Genomic DNA, 17555 nt, shown 5'->3' with positions numbered 1-17555 from the left:
AGACTATCCAAGGTGAAGCCATTTAATACATTGCATTTCAAGATACTCAAATGATGTGAGCTCCAATCAAGCATTGACTGGGAATAGATGAATAATTCAGCATCGTCATGTTTGTTTTCGCGGAGTTGAAAGTTCCGTGGCATAGTCCGGCCTGTCTGTGCCTTAGTAAGTAAGGGTTCATTCAGCTTTGGCAAGGTGCGATGATGATATGACTGTGTGTGTGTGTGTGTACTTGTGTGTACTCACCTCTACCACCAACAACAACAACTGGCACCTGTCGTTTCTCATCAGTCCGACTCCCTCTGCACCAAAGGGGAAAAACATCCAATCAATTTCTTGTTGCGATTGTATAGATCATTTCACGATGCAGCCAACAGAGATCCCCCTCGGCCAAGCCCCAGACTTCGCGGCCGAGACCATAGCCACGCCAGAATATGGGCCTGGCGGCTCGTCCACCGCCATCTTCTCAACCGCCATCGCAGCAGCACCGGCCGTCTGCCTCGGCGTCATCTTGGATCCTTCGACCTACCCTGCCTGGAACAAATGGATCCAGCGCGTTGTGGTCGAGACGCCCGCACCCGCGTCCGCCATGGACGAGGCGGTGCCGGTCGCACTCGCGCAGCACCTGACCTCTTGCGTCGCGGCCGCGGACCGGCCCGGCCTGCTCCTGCCGGGCGCCAAGTTCTGCTTCGAAGTGCACATGGACCCGGAGAGCGCGTCGTCGCGCAACACGTCCCTGGAGCTCACGCGGCTCGAGGAGTTTGTCCGCGACGACGGCGGGAGCAGTGACAAGAAAAAGGGCATCCGCGTCGTCTGGAAGACGCAGGGGGACCCGTGGCACGTGCGCGCCGAGCGCGTGCAGGAATTCGTCGAGGACGGCCACGGCGGGTGCGAGTACTACAACTACGAGACCTTCCACGGCTTGCTGGCCTGGGCTATCCGGCCCTTCATGGCGGGGCCGCTGAGCAATGGGCTGCGGTTGTGGATGGAGGGCTTGAAGAAGGAGGCCGAGGCTAGAGCGGCTGCACAGTAATGGAAACATATCAGGGTGCTTTGTTGCTTTGAGATGTCGGGCTCCTTCATGCCTCTCTCCCAATTCGTATCTACTATGATTGGAATCTCGTCCAGGCAATCAATCGTCTTGATAGAACCTCTCTGCACGGGTCATGCCCGAGTCCCTTTCGCCGAATGTATGCGGTGTGCGGGGCCGTTAGAGAAGCTCCGGCTCTCGTCTCGGGCTAACGGCATGTGATGATCCCAACCTAGTTCACTCTCGTCATCGTCATACCTACTTACTTGCCTATTCATTCCAATCCGACCGTCTCTGAGAACAACCGTACGCCACTTGCTACAAAACGTGTTTCTTGATGATCAGATCGGCCACGAACTTCCGCCTAAGAACCTCTCTTATTGCAAGTACAAACCGTCTTCAGCACCATCAGACCCGACAGTTCGTCACCATGGCTCAAGAGGACATTATCAGGGCGCTTCGTGATTACACAACGTAAGGATCTCTTACTGCTACTACCCAGATTCCATGTCCCAATGCTTGTGATATACTCTACTCACTTTGGAGACTACTGTCGGTCGCATTAGGTGCGATGTCTCAGACGCTCTCTGCAAGCTCAAATATCGCAACGGCGGCTTCCTCCCCGGCCTGACCATGTGGTCGCCCCATCGGCAAGACGGTCACACCAAGATCGTGGGCCCGGCTTACACGGTCAAATACGTGCCGCTGGACGATCCGGCGCCGAAGCTCCCTACCCATTACGTACGTGGCATGGTCGTCTTTTGCCGTGCACATGCACATACACAAACACCCTGACATAGAAAACGAAATTACAGATAGACAGCGTCCCCGCGGGAGCCGTCGTTTTCGTCTCGGCGCCCGCCGGCACACCCAACGCCGTCTACGGCGGCCTGATGTCGACGCGGGCGCAGGCTCTGGGCGCCGCGGGGTCCGTCATCGACGGCCGGTTCCGCGACGTGCAGGAGCAGCGCGCCTTGGGGTTTCCCGTCTTTGCTCGCGACGTCGGCACGGCGCCCCCGCGCCGCTGTTGAAGGTCGCGGCCGTCAACGTGCCCGTGAGGCTGCAGCAGCTGGAAGAGGGGAGAGAAGGAGAAGAGGGGATGCTGCTGACGGTCCGGCCCGGCGACTATCTCATCGGCGACGTGAACGGGGTCGTGGTGTTGCCGGTCGAGGTGGCGGAGCAGGCTCTGCCTCTCATGAAGAAGCAGGTCGAAGCGGACGAGAAGATGGCGCAGGCTATCCGGGGGGCATGGGGTTTAGTGAGGCTAGCAAGAAGTTCCGCTCGTGAAGCTTAGGGATAGGTGGACGTTCAAACCATGGATGGAGGCTCGCAGCCGGTGAGAGCAGCAGAAGGATTTCACATGCAGATACAGACACATGAGAGAAGTGGCTGATAACCGAGATAGCAACACGGGTTTTCTTTTTGTTCATCATTCTTCTTACTTCTTGTAGATAGACAAGAGCAGGGAGGTATCGAATGCTTTATGAACAAGTCATGCAGTCAACCTGGCGATCCTTTGGTGGTGCTACTGCCTTTCCATGGCCAACCACCAAAAGACAAGCAACGCATTTCTTTCGTGAATGAGGGGAGCACGCAAAGTCCATACACCCTCCTTTGATCACAGGCTGGCACCGGCCTCGTAGTACACCGTCATGACGCCCGCGGGCCCGCCCTGAATCCCGAGGCCCTTGGCGTAGTTCTTGAGCGCTGCGTGCGCCTCGCACTGGTCGTCATAGTAGCGCATATCGTCGAGGCTCGCGAACTCAGCCTTGCTGACGACGGTCCAGCCCTGCGATCGCGGATCCGCCATTGCCTCGCCGGCCGTCATGTGCAGGATGTAGGGCTTGCCGTCCTGTAGTTTCTCCCATCAATATACGGAGCGCATGTGGATTTGTTATATTATGTTCGTGAGATAGAGAAAGAGTAAGGAGTGCGTAGAACTGATTGTTCTATCTGAATATCGTATCGTTAGTTCAGACTAACCTTCTTCTGATCCTTGAGGAGGGTCGTGTAAGCGTCGATGAGCTTCTGCTGCGCTGATGTATCAGGCAGCTTGAACATAGTGACTCTGTGTATGGGCGCCATGTTGGTTCTCGACTTGAGTGCTGTGCCTAAGTAAGCCTGTCTGTTGAATGTTTGCGTTTGCTGGGGATGCTTTCTTTAACTGCTGCTCTGGAACTTGACTTGTCTTCTTGTCCAAAGACAGCTCCTTTAACGTTTGATGACGACGGGGGCATTGCCTTTTATGTGCTTGGACCGGAAGAAGGCAAACCTGCTGTATGACTGCTTACAGACCGACTTGTCTTTCCTTCAAGGCCCTCGAATTACGCCGCCCACGGATGCTATCGGGATCCTTCTCCTTGGCCCTACCCCGTAGTAAGGCACTCTAAATTGGCTTGTCCCGAGCGGGATGCAGATCCTTCCCGTCTCTGCGGGTGTTCGGGCTATGCGAATTGCCGATCCCCAACCCTAAGCAAGGATTCCTACGGGAGGACAGCCACGTCATGTCAACTCAGGTCGACAAAGAGCTCAGATAAGCAGTTTATTTGGTGCCTTCTCCCTCTGCTTTGCCTGGTAACGTCAGCTTTGATGGCAGCCCTTGCTGCCCTTGCAGAAATGCAGAAAGTCCAATATGCCTGAAACGGGTTGACGATTGTCCCGCTTACACACGACCACGGACATGAGTGTGGGGGTTCACCGGCCAGGGCGTACGCGCATAGCATTGCCATGATCATACTAACGTTGGAATAATCCGGGGACACAGCATGAATCATCGTCCAACTTTATTTCCTGCCCAAGAGAGAAGCTCATCAACCTCCGTGACCATACCACGGATTTGCTGCATCGCATGCAGAACCCCTTAGCAGCATTGCAATGCCGCGAAGCCCGGCCTCTTCGCACATGTCGACGTGGAAAAAGGCCAGGTATGCACGCGGGATCACTAAGATGGTACATAATGTTTCTTATTCACCGACCGTCTTCCCAGGGGCACAAGCGTCAGGTACAACTGCCAAACCGTTCATAGCCACATCGTATCTTCCACGGGATGTTATGTCTTCACGTCAAGATCCCCCTTCAGCTCACACATCCATATTGGCGTCCCTGCAACTGTATATCTCCGTCTTTCGCACAGGGGTATCTAATCAAACAGCAACGCAACCAATGCAGTGTTTTGACTCTCCGTTCCTGTAAAATATTCGGGTTTAGACCATCTAGCTGTGCAACAGTCCCCTCGATTCTCCTACACAGCATCGGAATTCCGTCCCTATGTACTGATAGGAAGCCCGAAGGCATAGGTAAGCACTTACTTCTCCGTACCCTCCCCCTTTCTTTCTTGTTCATGTTCAGCCTGCGTACCGTTTTCTCCATCGTAGTGATGAGCTCCGGTATCCTGTACGGCTTCACCAGGACGTCGTCGCATCCCGCGGCCTTCGCTTCTTCGATTTGCTCCATCCTTGCATTGGCTGACACGGCAATGATGGGGATCCGAGGCGACTTCAGCTTACCCTCCACCTCCATCTCACGAATATCCCTTGTGCAACTCAGCCCGTCCTTAATTGGCATTTCCATGTCCATCATAATCACGGACAACGGGAAGTCACCCCCACGACGATCCGTCTTCTCCAACAGCTCCAGTGCTTCCAATCCGTGGTTCGCAACCTGCACGTTGTAGCCCCTTTCTTTCAAGGCACGTTGCGTGATCTTCTGGTTGACCAGGTTGTCCTCCACTATAAGAACCCCGCGTATCAGTTTCTCCTCTGTAGTAGTGCCGTCGTGGTTTACTACCATGGACGGGGTGCCGGTGGGGGTCTTGAGTATTTTCTCGAGATTCCTATTCGTTTCCCGGGCTTCTTGAGCTGCTGCATCACTGGGAACATGTGCCTCTATATAAAAGGCAAAGGTGGATCCGTGACCAGGCTCAGATGCTACCCCGATGGCCCCGTTCTGCATCTCGGTCAGGCGTTTTGAAATAAAGAGACCCAGCCCAGAGCCGCCGTATTTGACGTGAGTCTTGGGCGACGCTTGGACGAACCGCTGGAATAGCGACTTCTTCTCAGCATCGTTCAGTCCTTGTCCGCTGTCCTTGACTTCGAACATCAAAAAGGTGCTCTCAACTCCAGTTTGCACTCGCTGAGGCTCCTGCGGCTCTTCCAGCGTGCGAGGAATAAACTGTACAGACGAGGTCCCATCTCGGGGCCGACTCTTGGAAGCGCTCATTCTTATCGACACTTCCTTTTGGGCTTGGTTTTTGGTGAATTTCAGCGCGTTGGTCAGGAGGTTGATGAGAACTTGTTTGAGTCGCGAAGGGTCGAGGTCGAGAAACTCAATGTTAAGGTCGGTATATGAAGGGTCCACTGTCATCGTAAGATTGATGTCTACGCTTCGAGCCTCTACCCGAAACATGTTGAACGCTTCTTTCACAATCAAGATGGGATTGACCGTCGTTGGGGTAACAGACAACAAGTTTGAGTCCATCTTGGACATGGTTAGAATGTCGTCCACGATGCGGCTTTGGTGCTGAGTACAGCTTAGAACAGTCTCGGCGCTCTCGATTGTATTTTGCACCAAGTTGGTGGCTCTCGAGATGTGATCTGATATCGATTGAGTGACCGAGGTCTTGGGGAGCTCAGAACGCAAAGTGTTGAGCAGCTCACTCACTTGGGTCTGGGACGCAAGAATGGAGTCGCCGCATTGTATAATAGCACTCAGGGGGTTTCTGAGTTCGTGCGATGTCATGTCGATGAAGTTTTCTTGCTGTCGTTTCGACTCAATGGCTTCTTCTTGTCGCCTTACAGCCTCTTGTTGGCGGCGGATGGCCTCTTCTTTGTGTTGCCTCTCCGATTCAATCCGCCAATTGTGCAAGGACATATCCACCAAGCAGCCAGTAAATGTCTGAATCGTGTCTTCCGAGTTCTTGACAGGCATGAATGTCGCGGATGCCCATCGTGGCGCAATGATCTCATTCCCGGCGCTGTCCTTTTCAGTCCAGGTTTTCTTCAAGCGGATCTCGGCTCTCTGCTCGTGACGGCCACCGGCCACTAGCCTGTCCAACGATTGCTGGATGAGAGGCAGATCTTCCTCGACCACGCAGGACTCAAACGGTTTCAGGGAGCCGTTGACGAGGTCCGCCTTTTCCAGACCGCACATCCGGTAGAAAGCCGTATTTGCCCATTGCAAGTGGCCGGCCATGTTCAACTCATACATGCCGACGGTTGCGGATTCGGCCATTTCCTTGAAGTTCTGGTGTTGCTGAGCATGCCGCAGGGCCTCCTCGAGCGCCAGCTTGTAGAGAGTGACATCTGTCAGGCAGGCCAGGACCCGCACAACCGTGCCATCAGGCGATAGCTCGCCCTTGAGCGCTGCTGATATATAGCGCGTTTTGGGCTTCTCTGCAGTGAAATCGAGCCCGGCTTTCTCCAGGCTCGGGGAGCTTCCGATGGGAGGATGCAGAGGGTAGTCACTATCGCCACGAACGCGAAATTCGATGCTAACGGTCCCTGAGTGTTTCATTTCGGACCAGGCTCGAGTCAAGTTGTGTCTATCTTCCTCGAGAATGCGATCCATAAAGAGGGATGATTCAAGCGGAGTAGACTTTGGTACTCCTATGATACGGTACCATGCATCATTAGCAAACGTGATATTTCCTTCGCGATCTCCGAAGCAAGCGCCATTTGGAATGAACTCGGCAATGGACTGGAACTGGGCGATCGACTCGTTTGCCTCCTTGGTCTTGACGGCGATCTGCTCTTTGACGAGGGCTTTGTTATGGGCCACCTGTTTGTTACACCCCACGATGACCCATTTCTGGCGGAAAGGCGTACGCGACCAGCAGATGTCGTGGTGCATAAAAGTTTTGGATCTCGTGTCTCCATCTAATGTGTCGTTGCCACCGATCCAAGCCAAGAACCTCCCATGGCCACTGTGGGCAACCCTTTGCACTTCATCGTGCAGACCTGGTTTCGATTGCAGGGCCGAATTGACGTGGACGATATTGAGCGGCTGCTGCTGGGGGAGGCTCCCAATTCGGGAAGCTCGACGATAAACGTCGGCCGAATGTCGTTCGCTAAGACTTCTACGATAGTGCTATCGAAACGGGTTTCGGTCTGCGCCATCATGTTGTGGCTAGCGCTAATGATCGGGTAAGCGTGCAGCGGAGCAGGCGAAGATGCATCATTGAACCCAGGATTGGGTCAGGATACAGCGCTCGCCATGCGCCAGCTCCCGTCGAGCTGGGAAGGGTTCGTTCGTGGTGTTCCTCGTCTGGGAACGGGAGAGAGAGGGGGGTGACTGGAGGGGGAGGAGTGATAGGTGGCTAGGCCGCAGTAACATGCAAGGAAACGCACAGGCACAGAAGAAGTATGGTTAGTTAGGCAGTCGAGCAGAGGAGACGGGAAACAAGTTCGGGACGGGACAGCAGGCAGAGACAGGTTTGGAGGAGTTAGTAAAATGCGGGTGGTGTGCACAAATTCCGAGGTGCCGGGGCGTGCCACCACAGTGGATCAGTGATCAATCAGATATGTCAGGTAGGCGCTACTTTTGCAGAGGCTTGGCAGACTTCACTGGACGATGATGATGGGACAAGCCAACAAGGGGCAGAACAGAGGCAGAGCACTGGCAGAGAAGCAGAAAGAGGGGGGGTTAAGGGGAGGGGGCAATCCAGCACCTAACCCACTGTTGATAGGTGGACTTTAGGGTGGGCACATTTATCTCCTAACCTCATTACGCAGTGATTGCCTTACCTTTAGCTACTAGTTGCCCCGGCCGGTAGTAGTAGGAGGCGGAAGAAGAAGAAGAAGAAGAAGAAGAAGAAGAAAATAAGCAGAACCGACCAGACAGGGTACAGGGCACATCTGTCACATCTGGAGTGCAAGGGAAGGAGTGACGCAGTGACGCAGTGACGCTTGACAGCAAATCCGGTGGCCCGCGTGGTTCTGCGGCATGCGCGGGCGTGGGCGTGGAAAGGAAGGTAGTAACCCAGCCTGCCAGTCAGGGTCCGAGGGGGTAATGTCGTAGCGCACCTGATCTGAGCGCTACTAGCTACAGGGCTCACTAACGTGCTTTCCCTTGTGCCTGACCACGCCAAGATGCCGTGGCGTCCTTCTAGAGGAGTTCTAGAAAGAATGAAGAAAGGGCAAGAAAAAAATATTCCAACCCTCTCGACATCCGTCCGAAACCATAGGTGCATAGGTCAGGAGAGCATCTCCATTTCAGAACACTGGATTGCTCCATCTCAGTTATTCTTTGGATAGTGTTCTTGGCTCGATTCGGAAATGCGATGCAAGCTCACCAAGTGCAAAAGGCATATGTTGTATATTATGTGTGTGTATGCATGTATGTATGTGATTTGTAGTTGCATTGGCATGCTGAAAATGGTGGGAACAGAATCGGTCAGCTTCAGCATTAGGGACTTATTAAGATTGAAAGAGTAATGTAGTCAAAATCTCATCCCAGAGCTCCTTTTTGGGATAAGGATGTTCGGTGCACCGTTGATTGCTAATTCCATGTCAATTTATTAGGAAGTACAAATCCCATCAACGCCAATAGCAAACAAGCTCCAAATGACGTAACAGGGCGGGTGGAGAGGCTTGTGAGTTTTTCTTAGTACTCCGTAAAACCGCAACAACAATGCCAAAGCCGTGCCGTGCGCGTCCATCAAACCATATTTCGCACATGGGTATCAAAGACCTCATTTCTCCAACCACCAATCTCGTACTCTTCAACCCTGTCCTTCGCTTGCTCCGCCTCTTCGTGCCACAGCTTTGCGACACTGGCAGGAGTGTAGATGCCCTTAAAGACGCCCTTACCCGGCTCATCGACGCCCACTCGCGTGTACAGATCGGGGTCTTCCTCAGGCAGTATCCTCGTGGCTACTGCTTTCAGGAATGTCATCAGGTCGTTGGGGTTCGAGATCCTAGTGGCTCGCAGCCTCTCTCTGGCGTACAGGAGCTCGCGGTTGGCGGCGTGGAGAAAGTCGCCGATAGCAGACGCCATCTGGACCTCCATAGTTGCCTTTAGTATTGGCCGGAGAAGGGGCTTGATGAGCCAGCCTATCCACGAGAATTTGCTCTTCTTGAGACTGTAGTTGAGCTTGTGCACACGAACCCGTACTGCTTTCAGCGTTAAGATCTGTTCCAAGCGCTCACGGCAGACCTCGACCTCAAGGTGGATATCGATACCGCGCTCGTCCAGGGCGAACCCGGCAATTCCCTGGTCGGCAAGACGGAGTAATCCGCTATGCGCGCGCAGCCAGAACCCCATTTCATCCGCGCGGCAAGAGAGGCCATCGATCTTGATTAGTAGCAAATTTGTCGTGCTTGTAGCGGTGCGGAATCGTGCCTTGCGAATCTCGAAATCGTTGTAGTTCTCTACCTTCAGCCTGTAGGGTAGGAATGATGTATGGTTGACAGTCTTACCCGGCTCGACAATCAGATTCTCTAGTAGCAGATCAATCTGCGGTGTGCTAACTTCCAGTCGTGGGATAGGCAAGTACTGAATAGCAGATATCGCCAGCGGAACAAACACGCTCAGTGCATCTTGAATCAGGTCGGGATTGGTAGCAGTGTTAGTCGGCGATAAGACGCCGAAAATGCGCATGGAAGTTGTCATCAGGCTGTGGATATCCTCGTCCCTGAGAATACTCTGGTAGGTGACTGATAATTGCTGCAGGAGCTCGTCGGCATCATGGCGCAGACTGCCCTCGGTCCCAACCTTCTCGCTCTCCTTCCGCAGTTGTTTCAATTTCTCGTCAGCATTGTTGAAAAACTCGGGATCGGTCAAGAGTTGCTGCAGGCTATCGCCGAGCTCCTGCATGAAGTGTTCGAATTCCGGGTCCTTGTCCTTGTGAGCCATGACCTTCTTGAAGAGCTCTTCGCACCTGGTCCACTCTTTCTTGTCGCCAAAGCTCGTGACAAAGGCCCAGATATTCTTCATGGCACGGTCGGTTTCCTGGTTTTCATGGACATCGTCCTGAGCAACCTCAGCAATCTCCTCGGCAGCCCGGGAGTAGACCATGGCATAACGCTTAATGAGGAGACCGAGTGTGGAAACTGACTCCGAATAATCTGTGCGCTTTCGAAGGTTGACAACAACTTGCTGCAGCCGCTTGAGTAGGTTCTTGCCCTCATCTCCCGATAGCTTGTCTTCTGCGCTCTCTACGGCAGCTTGGGCAACATCTTTGCTCTTTGCTGCCACGATGTCAGCGACATCCTCCACACCGCCTTGTAGCTCCTCCCCTGACGGCGTCTTGCCATTTGTCGCCGGCCCACCTGCCTTCGCAACGTCTGCCTGCTCTTTGGCAGAGGGTTCAAGTTGCTTGCCGGCTTGTTCAGCGGCAGAGCTCAAAGCGAATGCTGAGTCCTTGAATATCTCCCGGCCCACAACGCTGAGGTCGCCAAGGAAAACACGGAAGTCACGGTTGGTGAACAGCAGCGATCCAACGGTTTGTAGGCTTTTGTAGGCAGCGGCGGCATCGGCCTTGGCCTTGGACTTCTGCGCTCGAGCCTGTAAATCTGCGATATCTACTGAGATTCTGCTCTTGGTCAGGAACCAGATGAGGTCCTGTAATTGGTCCTGGCTGTTCTTGTTTTGCAGAAGCGCGATGAACTGGTGGAGCCACTGCTTGGTGAGGCGCACCAACCTCTGGCCGCTGTCTGATAAGTCTGGGTTGTCGGGGTTGAGAACATCGGCTGCCATAAGCGTGCGCAAGTTGATGATGGCTTGTTCGGTGCTGGGCATGTAACCTCGAGTCAGGGCCCGGATCATCTGATAGCTGTGGAGCTTGCGCTGCAATTCGCGCTGAAGATGCGTATCCTGTTCATATTGCGGTAGCAGAGGCTCGCGCTCGGCGTCGCTGCCATTGCCCCAGCCAAAACAAGAAGACATCATATTGAAAGATCCGAACGAGACAAGAATATCCGGTTATCGCATTATTATCAGTTGGAGATGCCTAGGTTGAGAGATCATTACATGGCGGATGTTGACAAGTGGGCGCGTTGTGGTAGCACATGCAGTTCGACAGCTGCAAGCTGTAGGTCTCACAATGACGTACTTCGTCGGCAAGTGGCTCAACTCTCAAACTGGTAGCGTCGCCAGGGCGGAGTTAATTGGCTGGCCGGGTTGCAATCCTCGCGTAGCATCTCGGTATCTAACTTGAATCCGCTAGCTGGATGGGATAGCAGCTACCAAACATGTAACCTATATTGATATCAAGAGCAAATTCCATTCAGTCCATAGATCTATCCGAGGCGACATTGGATACGACTAGGTAAGGATCAACCTCGATTACCAGGCGTCAACTGCTTGATCCCACATAGCTTCACCGATTTGACGGCGTGATCATCTTCGTGAGTTGTGGCCCTTCAAACTTGCAAGGATCTAATTTGGTCCGTCATAATTGCCCGGGGAGAAGTGCTCATTTGGGTTCTGGTTCTGGAAAGCCTGTCCCGTGCGATCATCGACAAATGAAAAAGAAAGAAAAGACCCATATTCACAAGGTAACAGTCACGACCCGTCCAGCTGTGATTCTTGATAATTCCATTCCCAGGAATGTTGGACAGCATCAGGCAATCCATCGTCGTGTCGTGGTAGAGGTTATCACACGGCTCAGGAACAGATAAGAGCGGGAAAGAATCCCCCCAAACATATTCGATGGTTGTGATCGAACAGTTGCAAGGAACGAGACCAATCTCACGCAGTCATGACCAGAATACCTGATTTTGAACACCAATCGGATTTGCCCTGCAGTGGCATGCATTAGGCAAATACACTGACAAAGATTGCTTCATGCGACATCTTGTCGAATTAGAACGAGTACGAAAAGCATTAAACAGCACGCACACAACTGGATCGGCCCTGAGCACAAAACGCATCGAATCATTGATGGCCCTCTTCCTCGTGACGATGCGCGAAGCACCAGTTCACAATGAAAAGATGGACTGCATGAAGCAGAATAGACAACAAAAATTCCACCGAATACGATCGCGAACGATAGTATAGGAAGAGAGAACGCCGCGCTGTGCAATGCAGGTTCCTCAACCTGGCCCAGGGAATACTTGATCTCCCCAAGCCCCAGCAAGGTAAGTATGAAGAAGAAAGGAAGAAAGGAAACTGAGCTGGAGGGAGAGAGGTCAGGTATTTATACCATTTTCGAAAACCCCGGTGGGGTTGGCTGATCCAGGCAGCTACTACTACACGCTGTGCCCATGGCGGACCCACGACAATTACCCAGCCAAAATGAGGCAGGTGGTTTTTCTCATTGGCCAGCGAGCTTACCTGGCACTGATTGCAAGTGCCTCAAGCAACTACATCCGACGTAGTGGCTTCCCTTAAGTCATGGCAAGTGGATAGTGCTCGCTGTTTGCACGGAAGCCACAACCACCGACCCATCAATTGGCTGCTGGCTACAGCTTGCGACACTATATATGGTTGTGATGTATAAACCCAACCATGCTTTTGATATGAGAGGGATCGTTAGGTTCTTTCGAATAACTCTACATAGGCATCATCAGGTCCAGCCCGGCAGTACTGGACGAAGATATTGAGGAATTGCATACTGATAATATGTCACTGCCTTTCTTGCCTAAGAATAGTTGTATAACAAAAAGATTGCGACGAGATGAATAGAGGCATACGGCCATTATCAAACAAGGCTCTCTAGTCTACCAGGCACATATGAGATATGTGCTCTGGTACGGCGGTGGTCTTGAATATAAGTGTGGTTTAGAAATCTGTTTGGTCGCAAATCCAGTTTTCTACCCACCGACGCGTGGCATTGAATATAAGGTGAAAAGTAATGTTGGGTACATTTCTCCTCACCATCCAAGGACCCTGAATTCGGGCTAACAAGTGAGCATCTGGGATGCAGGTCCTGAAGGTGCTATTCATGTCTTCAAGGGCTCTTTGGTCATTTGGTCAGCTTCAAGCGAGGCCTAAGTGGCTTGGGTAGTTCCTCCTTAAGAGCTACACTCATATCTATTTGATGTATTTGAGAGATCACAATGTTGCTCCGCTACTTGATGAGATGAATCGCATTCAAGCCCGCCGAGCAAGCTGCCTGCCAGGAGCGATATCTCATCGCAACATCACACCCACAGGTCACGACAGCGAGCAGTAAGTCGACTGTTGCCCATAAGGTAGGTTGTAGACAGCGAGGATACAGCATAACAGGCGGAACACCAAAAGACGCTCGCGTTAGCCAGAACCATATACACGCCACACTTCCAGTTTCGGCTCAAACACTCGCAGCATTGAGGGAGTAAGTCACAACTCGGCGACCCTATTGGTCCAAGAGCAAACCGGCATGCTCACCCTCCTGGAGCAGTCATATCCTCAACTCGACTCGTCAAAGATTGTCGATTCACCTTGCGAGCCGCGCTTACCAGATGCCCACCCAGGCCCAACCCGGATGGCCTCATGGCTGAATTCAGTGTTCATCTCATAGCAGTCTTGAGAATGGTAAACAAGAGTTATGAATCTCTCTCTCTCTCTCTCTCTCTCTCCCTCCCTCTCCCCCCCTTCCCTCCCCCTTCTCTCTCTCGCTCCCAACCCGAAACCATTGTAACCATCTTCTCCAGCCCCTCATATTTACGGCCCTTCTCCGTCTAAAATTTGGCAATGAGCATGCCGGCAGCCAAGGGGCCTGCTTTCAAGCTGCCAATAGTTGTCCCTTTTCGATATTGCACACCGGACATTTGCAGGTATGATCGGTCCTATTACATGTACCGGATTGACTTAGCGCCCAACGTCCTGTTTCTCATCATCTTTTCGTTGAGCCTCGTCGGCTTTCTCGGCGTGTACATCAAGACACGACGGGCCCTGTCTTTCACCCTGGCCATGTGCCTTGGTCTTATCTGTGAGGTCCTGGGATATGCTGGTCGAATCATGAGCTGGGAGAACCAGTGGGATGAAGATGGGTTTCTTGTGCAAATCATATGCCTCACCATTGGCCCGGCCTTCCTGGCCGCCGGTATCTACTTCTGCCTCCAGAGGATTGTATGCATCTTCGGACCCGAGAACTCAAGGCTGAAGCCGAAGCAGTACCCTATGATTGTGAGTAATATTGAACGAAAGCGCCTACCCATGGCGATATGCATAATGGCAAGACAGCTAATGGTGTTGCGTAGTTCATTCCATGCGATGGCATCTCCTTGATGCTCCAGGCGGTGGGCGGTGCCCTCGCCTCTATTGCCTCGCATACCGGTGACGACAAGGCTCCTGGCAGCAACATCATGATGACCGGCCTGGGTTTTCAGGTTACTACGATTGCCGTCTTCATGGCACTAACGGCTGACTTTGCCCTGCGCACGCACCGTCGGGTCCAGGAAGTCGGGGACGGCGCAGCTCTTAACCAGAATCCTGCCGTCGTCAAGATCCGTAACTCCTTCAAGTTCCGGGCCTGCCTTGTGGCTCTCGCGGTAGCCACCCTCGCCATCCTCTGGCGCAGCACGTTCCGTGTTGTCGAGCTCAGTGGCGGCTGGACTGGCGAGCTGATGGCCGAGCAGGGTCTCTACTACGGCATGGAGGGAACCATGATATCAGTGGCGTGTTTGGCTCTGAATATTTTCCATCCTGCTGTTTGCTTCGGCGAGATGATGGATGGCCCCGCAAAAGATGGGAAAGGGGGCGCCATATCTACTGCGGCCGTCACTCACGACACCAACCCACTGATGCGGGCAGAACCTGGCGACCTTGAGAAGAACGGAGATATCACGATTGAGATGAAATGAGGCAGCGCGATATGGGCAGTGTGGAAAACGGACCCGAATCGATAAACGGTGTTCCCCAGAAGCAAGTTCGGTGGTTTGGGTTTGAGAGGGAGCTTGCAAGTACAGTGTAGCTCATCAATTTCTGCAGTCTTTTGTGATCCGACGATTGCTCGAAAGTGACGTGTGCCATCTTGTCCAGTCCACGTGGGGGGATCTGACCCGCGACCCGCGACCTTGGTTTTGGGAATCCCCAGGCAGACACGCAGCCAATCCCATTACCTCGTTGCTCCGGACCTGACACCGAAGCATTTGCATGAATCGCAGCTCGGCAAACCAATATGTAGAACTAGAACAGGCAGTTTACAGTTGCGCAGTGTCACAGGTCTACAATTCTCCATGTTACACCTACCGCCAACTCCATGTGCCCTCTTTCTCCGGCGTGGCCGCTTACATTGCAGCGCTCTACGTTCCCAGTAGCGCAACATGCAATGCACCGCTGGCAGGCGGACAGGTGAGGGGGCCCCCATCCCTTGGTTAGCGCAGCGTGTAGCGGCGATCTGGGCGACACTCACGAAACGGAAGAATAAACGCATCGCATGGCACAGGTTTATCGCTGCGTTTGCTGCAGGAACCGTAAGATAGAGCGCTGCTGCCCAACAAGATAAAAAGCAATTCGGGAGTAGCACTATTCCTAGCCGTCCACAAATACTTCTCTTGGAAGGGAACCTGGCTGTTTACATATAGACCTCGTGTAAACTGCTCCTCCCTCCACTCTCCAGTAGTGACCCCAGAAAACAGGACAAAAACCGCCGGCACCGTGAGATCCCGAAACACCTAGCCTCTGTGAGCTCCGAAAGCTGGACTACTGATGCAGGACGCAACCATGATGGAGGTGGACCACGACACAGAGGCCGAGGAAACTTTCTACAGCACCGACAATGATTCCGCCATCGAAATGGGCAGTTCAAGGTAAGAGGATGCGTTTTGGTCCCTGTCGGAATGAAATTAATACTTTGATTCCATGACTTACTGCGTGCCTCAGGACGTCAACGTACTCGATGACTTCGAGCGTCGCAGAGCGGCTAGAGGAGAACGGCAGAACATACCATTCCTACAAAGATGGGAAGTATCTTCTTCCAAACGACGAAGCCGAGCTAAATAGACTGGGTAAGCCGTTCTTGTGTGCCATGTGATAATGAATCCTCGAATTCGAGCGACGAGCCCCTGACGTGGTAACAGATATACAGCACAAGATGTGGGAGATCACTCTTGATGGCAATCTTCACCTAGCACCGATAGGGCCGTCACCTCACTATGTCCTTGATATCGCAACTGGTTCAGGGATCTGGGCAATGGATTTCGGTAACACATCGCCCCTTTCAATAGCATTCGGCCAATTTTAGCTGATAGCTGAACAGCGGAGGCATATCCAACCGCTGTAGTGATAGGTACAGACCTGTCGCCTATACAGCCAGAATAGTAAGCCAACCCCAAACAGGTGCCAAACCCGCGGAAGAAGAAAAAAATAAACGAGAAAAAACATTGACAGACCCACGAACTAGTGTGCCGCAGAACTGCGAGTTCCAGATCGACGACGCCGAGGACGAATGGTTGTTCTCGCGGCCGTTTGACTATATTCACGGGCGCGCGTGCGCGACGTGCTTCAAGCGGCCCGAGGAAATTTTCCGCAAGGCCTTCGACGCGCTGCGGCCAGGCGGCTGGTTCGAGATGCAGGACCTGAACCTGCAGACCTCCGAGGACGGCAGCATCGAGGGCACCACCCTGAAAGTGATCCAGAATGAGATCCACGGCGCCCTGGCCTCGGTCGGCATGCGCTGGGACAACGTGCCACGGTACGCGGCCTGGATGCGCGCTGTCGGCTTCGAGGAGGTCACCGAGGTCGTCCTCCGCTGGCCTAGTAATCCCTGGTGGCCCGCCGACCCCAAGGAGAAGACGCTGGGCACGTGGTTCTTGGGCCAGATTCAGACGGGCGTCCTCGAGAGCGTCACGACGCGAATCTTCATGACCAAGCTGGGTTGGTCCAAGGACCGACTGGACGAGTTTCTGGTACGGGCGAAACGTGACCTCAACGACCCCAAAATCAAGGCTTATTCCCCCGTGTGAGTAAAGCATGATCCTCCTGGCCCCTTCTCTCCCGTTATTCATTTTCTATAATATCCAGTCATCCCAAATCTGAACCATTGCGAGCGGCTTAGATGTGGGTTTCTGTCGCTGTATTGATTAGAAAGAAAGTCTATGTCATTGTTGCTGATACATCTTCTGAAAAGCCATGTTGTATACGGCCGTAAGCCAGGCGGCCGCCCAGTAAACTCGGCCAAAGCCCCTGCCGAGGTCAACTGAGCTACAACGCAAGTCCAGGGATACGACTCCATGATAGGAACGAAATAATTGAGAAACCTCTCAGATAGGGGGAGTTCTACGTAGAGTAGGGTGCGCACCGCCCTACTCCGTAGATACATAAAGCTCAAGAGACGCGACGTTTATCATGACCTGTATTACAATAACAATTCTGATAATAGTTTTTGCATTAAATAACCTGGGTTGTATCCATTGGCCTAGATGTGAAAATGGAGGAACACCGCTGGCTCAAATGTCAGGGCGTGCGCATATATATATATGCCTACCGCTCACGCCGCCGGGTTACACAGTCCCGCAGGCATCAAGCACCTCAAGCCTGCCTCCTCGCATGGATATACCTAGATGCGTATATTATGACGAATGGCAGCTAAAGACATGCCGCCATACAACAGGGGCAACTGCAACCCACGTTACCTCAAAGACTTTCTCTACTTGATCGATGT

The 17555-nt window shown here is 53.0% G+C and overlaps 7 protein-coding genes across 7 annotated transcripts; 4 read left to right on the top strand and 3 right to left on the bottom strand.

The window, feature by feature from the left end:
* Positions 1–364: 364 nt before the first annotated feature.
* Positions 365–1033, top strand: PG998_011121 (polyketide cyclase dehydrase; the record flags this gene model as incomplete). Its single annotated transcript, XM_066877937.1, has 1 exon — positions 365–1033. One exon carries the CDS (start codon positions 365–367, stop codon positions 1031–1033), a length of 669 nt encoding a protein of 222 aa, XP_066726991.1.
* A 427-nt stretch (positions 1034–1460) lies between these two features.
* PG998_011120 (RraA-like protein) lies at positions 1461–2061 on the top strand (the record flags this gene model as incomplete). The annotated part of the gene is made up of 3 exons (XM_066877936.1): positions 1461–1504; positions 1597–1771; positions 1846–2061. The coding sequence occupies 3 exons, from the start codon at positions 1461–1463 to the stop codon at positions 2059–2061; spliced, it is 435 nt and encodes a 144-aa protein (XP_066726990.1).
* A 587-nt stretch (positions 2062–2648) lies between these two features.
* On the bottom strand, positions 2649–3115 carry PG998_011119 (uncharacterized protein; the record flags this gene model as incomplete). The annotated part of the gene is made up of 2 exons (XM_066877935.1): positions 2649–2882; positions 3014–3115. The coding sequence occupies 2 exons, from the start codon at positions 3113–3115 to the stop codon at positions 2649–2651; spliced, it is 336 nt and encodes a 111-aa protein (XP_066726989.1).
* A 1054-nt stretch (positions 3116–4169) lies between these two features.
* Positions 4170–6877, bottom strand: PG998_011118 (uncharacterized protein; the record flags this gene model as incomplete). Its single annotated transcript, XM_066877934.1, has 2 exons — positions 4170–4216; positions 4339–6877. The coding sequence occupies 2 exons, from the start codon at positions 6875–6877 to the stop codon at positions 4170–4172; spliced, it is 2586 nt and encodes an 861-aa protein (XP_066726988.1).
* A 1806-nt stretch (positions 6878–8683) lies between these two features.
* On the bottom strand, positions 8684–10915 carry PG998_011117 (bactericidal permeability-increasing protein; the record flags this gene model as incomplete). The annotated part of the gene is made up of 1 exon (XM_066877933.1): positions 8684–10915. One exon carries the CDS (start codon positions 10913–10915, stop codon positions 8684–8686), a length of 2232 nt encoding a protein of 743 aa, XP_066726987.1.
* Positions 10916–13642: 2727 nt separating this feature from the next.
* On the top strand, positions 13643–14754 carry PG998_011116 (RTA1 like protein-domain-containing protein; the record flags this gene model as incomplete). Its single annotated transcript, XM_066877932.1, has 2 exons — positions 13643–14077; positions 14152–14754. 2 exons carry the CDS (start codon positions 13643–13645, stop codon positions 14752–14754), a joined length of 1038 nt encoding a protein of 345 aa, XP_066726986.1.
* Positions 14755–15616: 862 nt separating this feature from the next.
* Positions 15617–16857, top strand: PG998_011115 (methyltransferase tdiE; the record flags this gene model as incomplete). Its single annotated transcript, XM_066877931.1, has 4 exons — positions 15617–15702; positions 15776–15900; positions 15973–16049; positions 16144–16857. 4 exons carry the CDS (start codon positions 15617–15619, stop codon positions 16855–16857), a joined length of 1002 nt encoding a protein of 333 aa, XP_066726985.1.
* Positions 16858–17555: the final 698 nt, after the last annotated feature.

Source organism: Apiospora kogelbergensis, assembly GCF_038363985.1.
Source record: "Apiospora kogelbergensis strain CBS 113332 chromosome Unknown utg000007l_segment0_segment0, whole genome shotgun sequence".
Lineage (NCBI taxonomy): Eukaryota > Fungi > Ascomycota > Sordariomycetes > Amphisphaeriales > Apiosporaceae > Apiospora > Apiospora kogelbergensis.
Note: the sequence above shows the minus strand (reverse complement) of the source record. Positions and strands in the feature narration are given on the sequence as shown.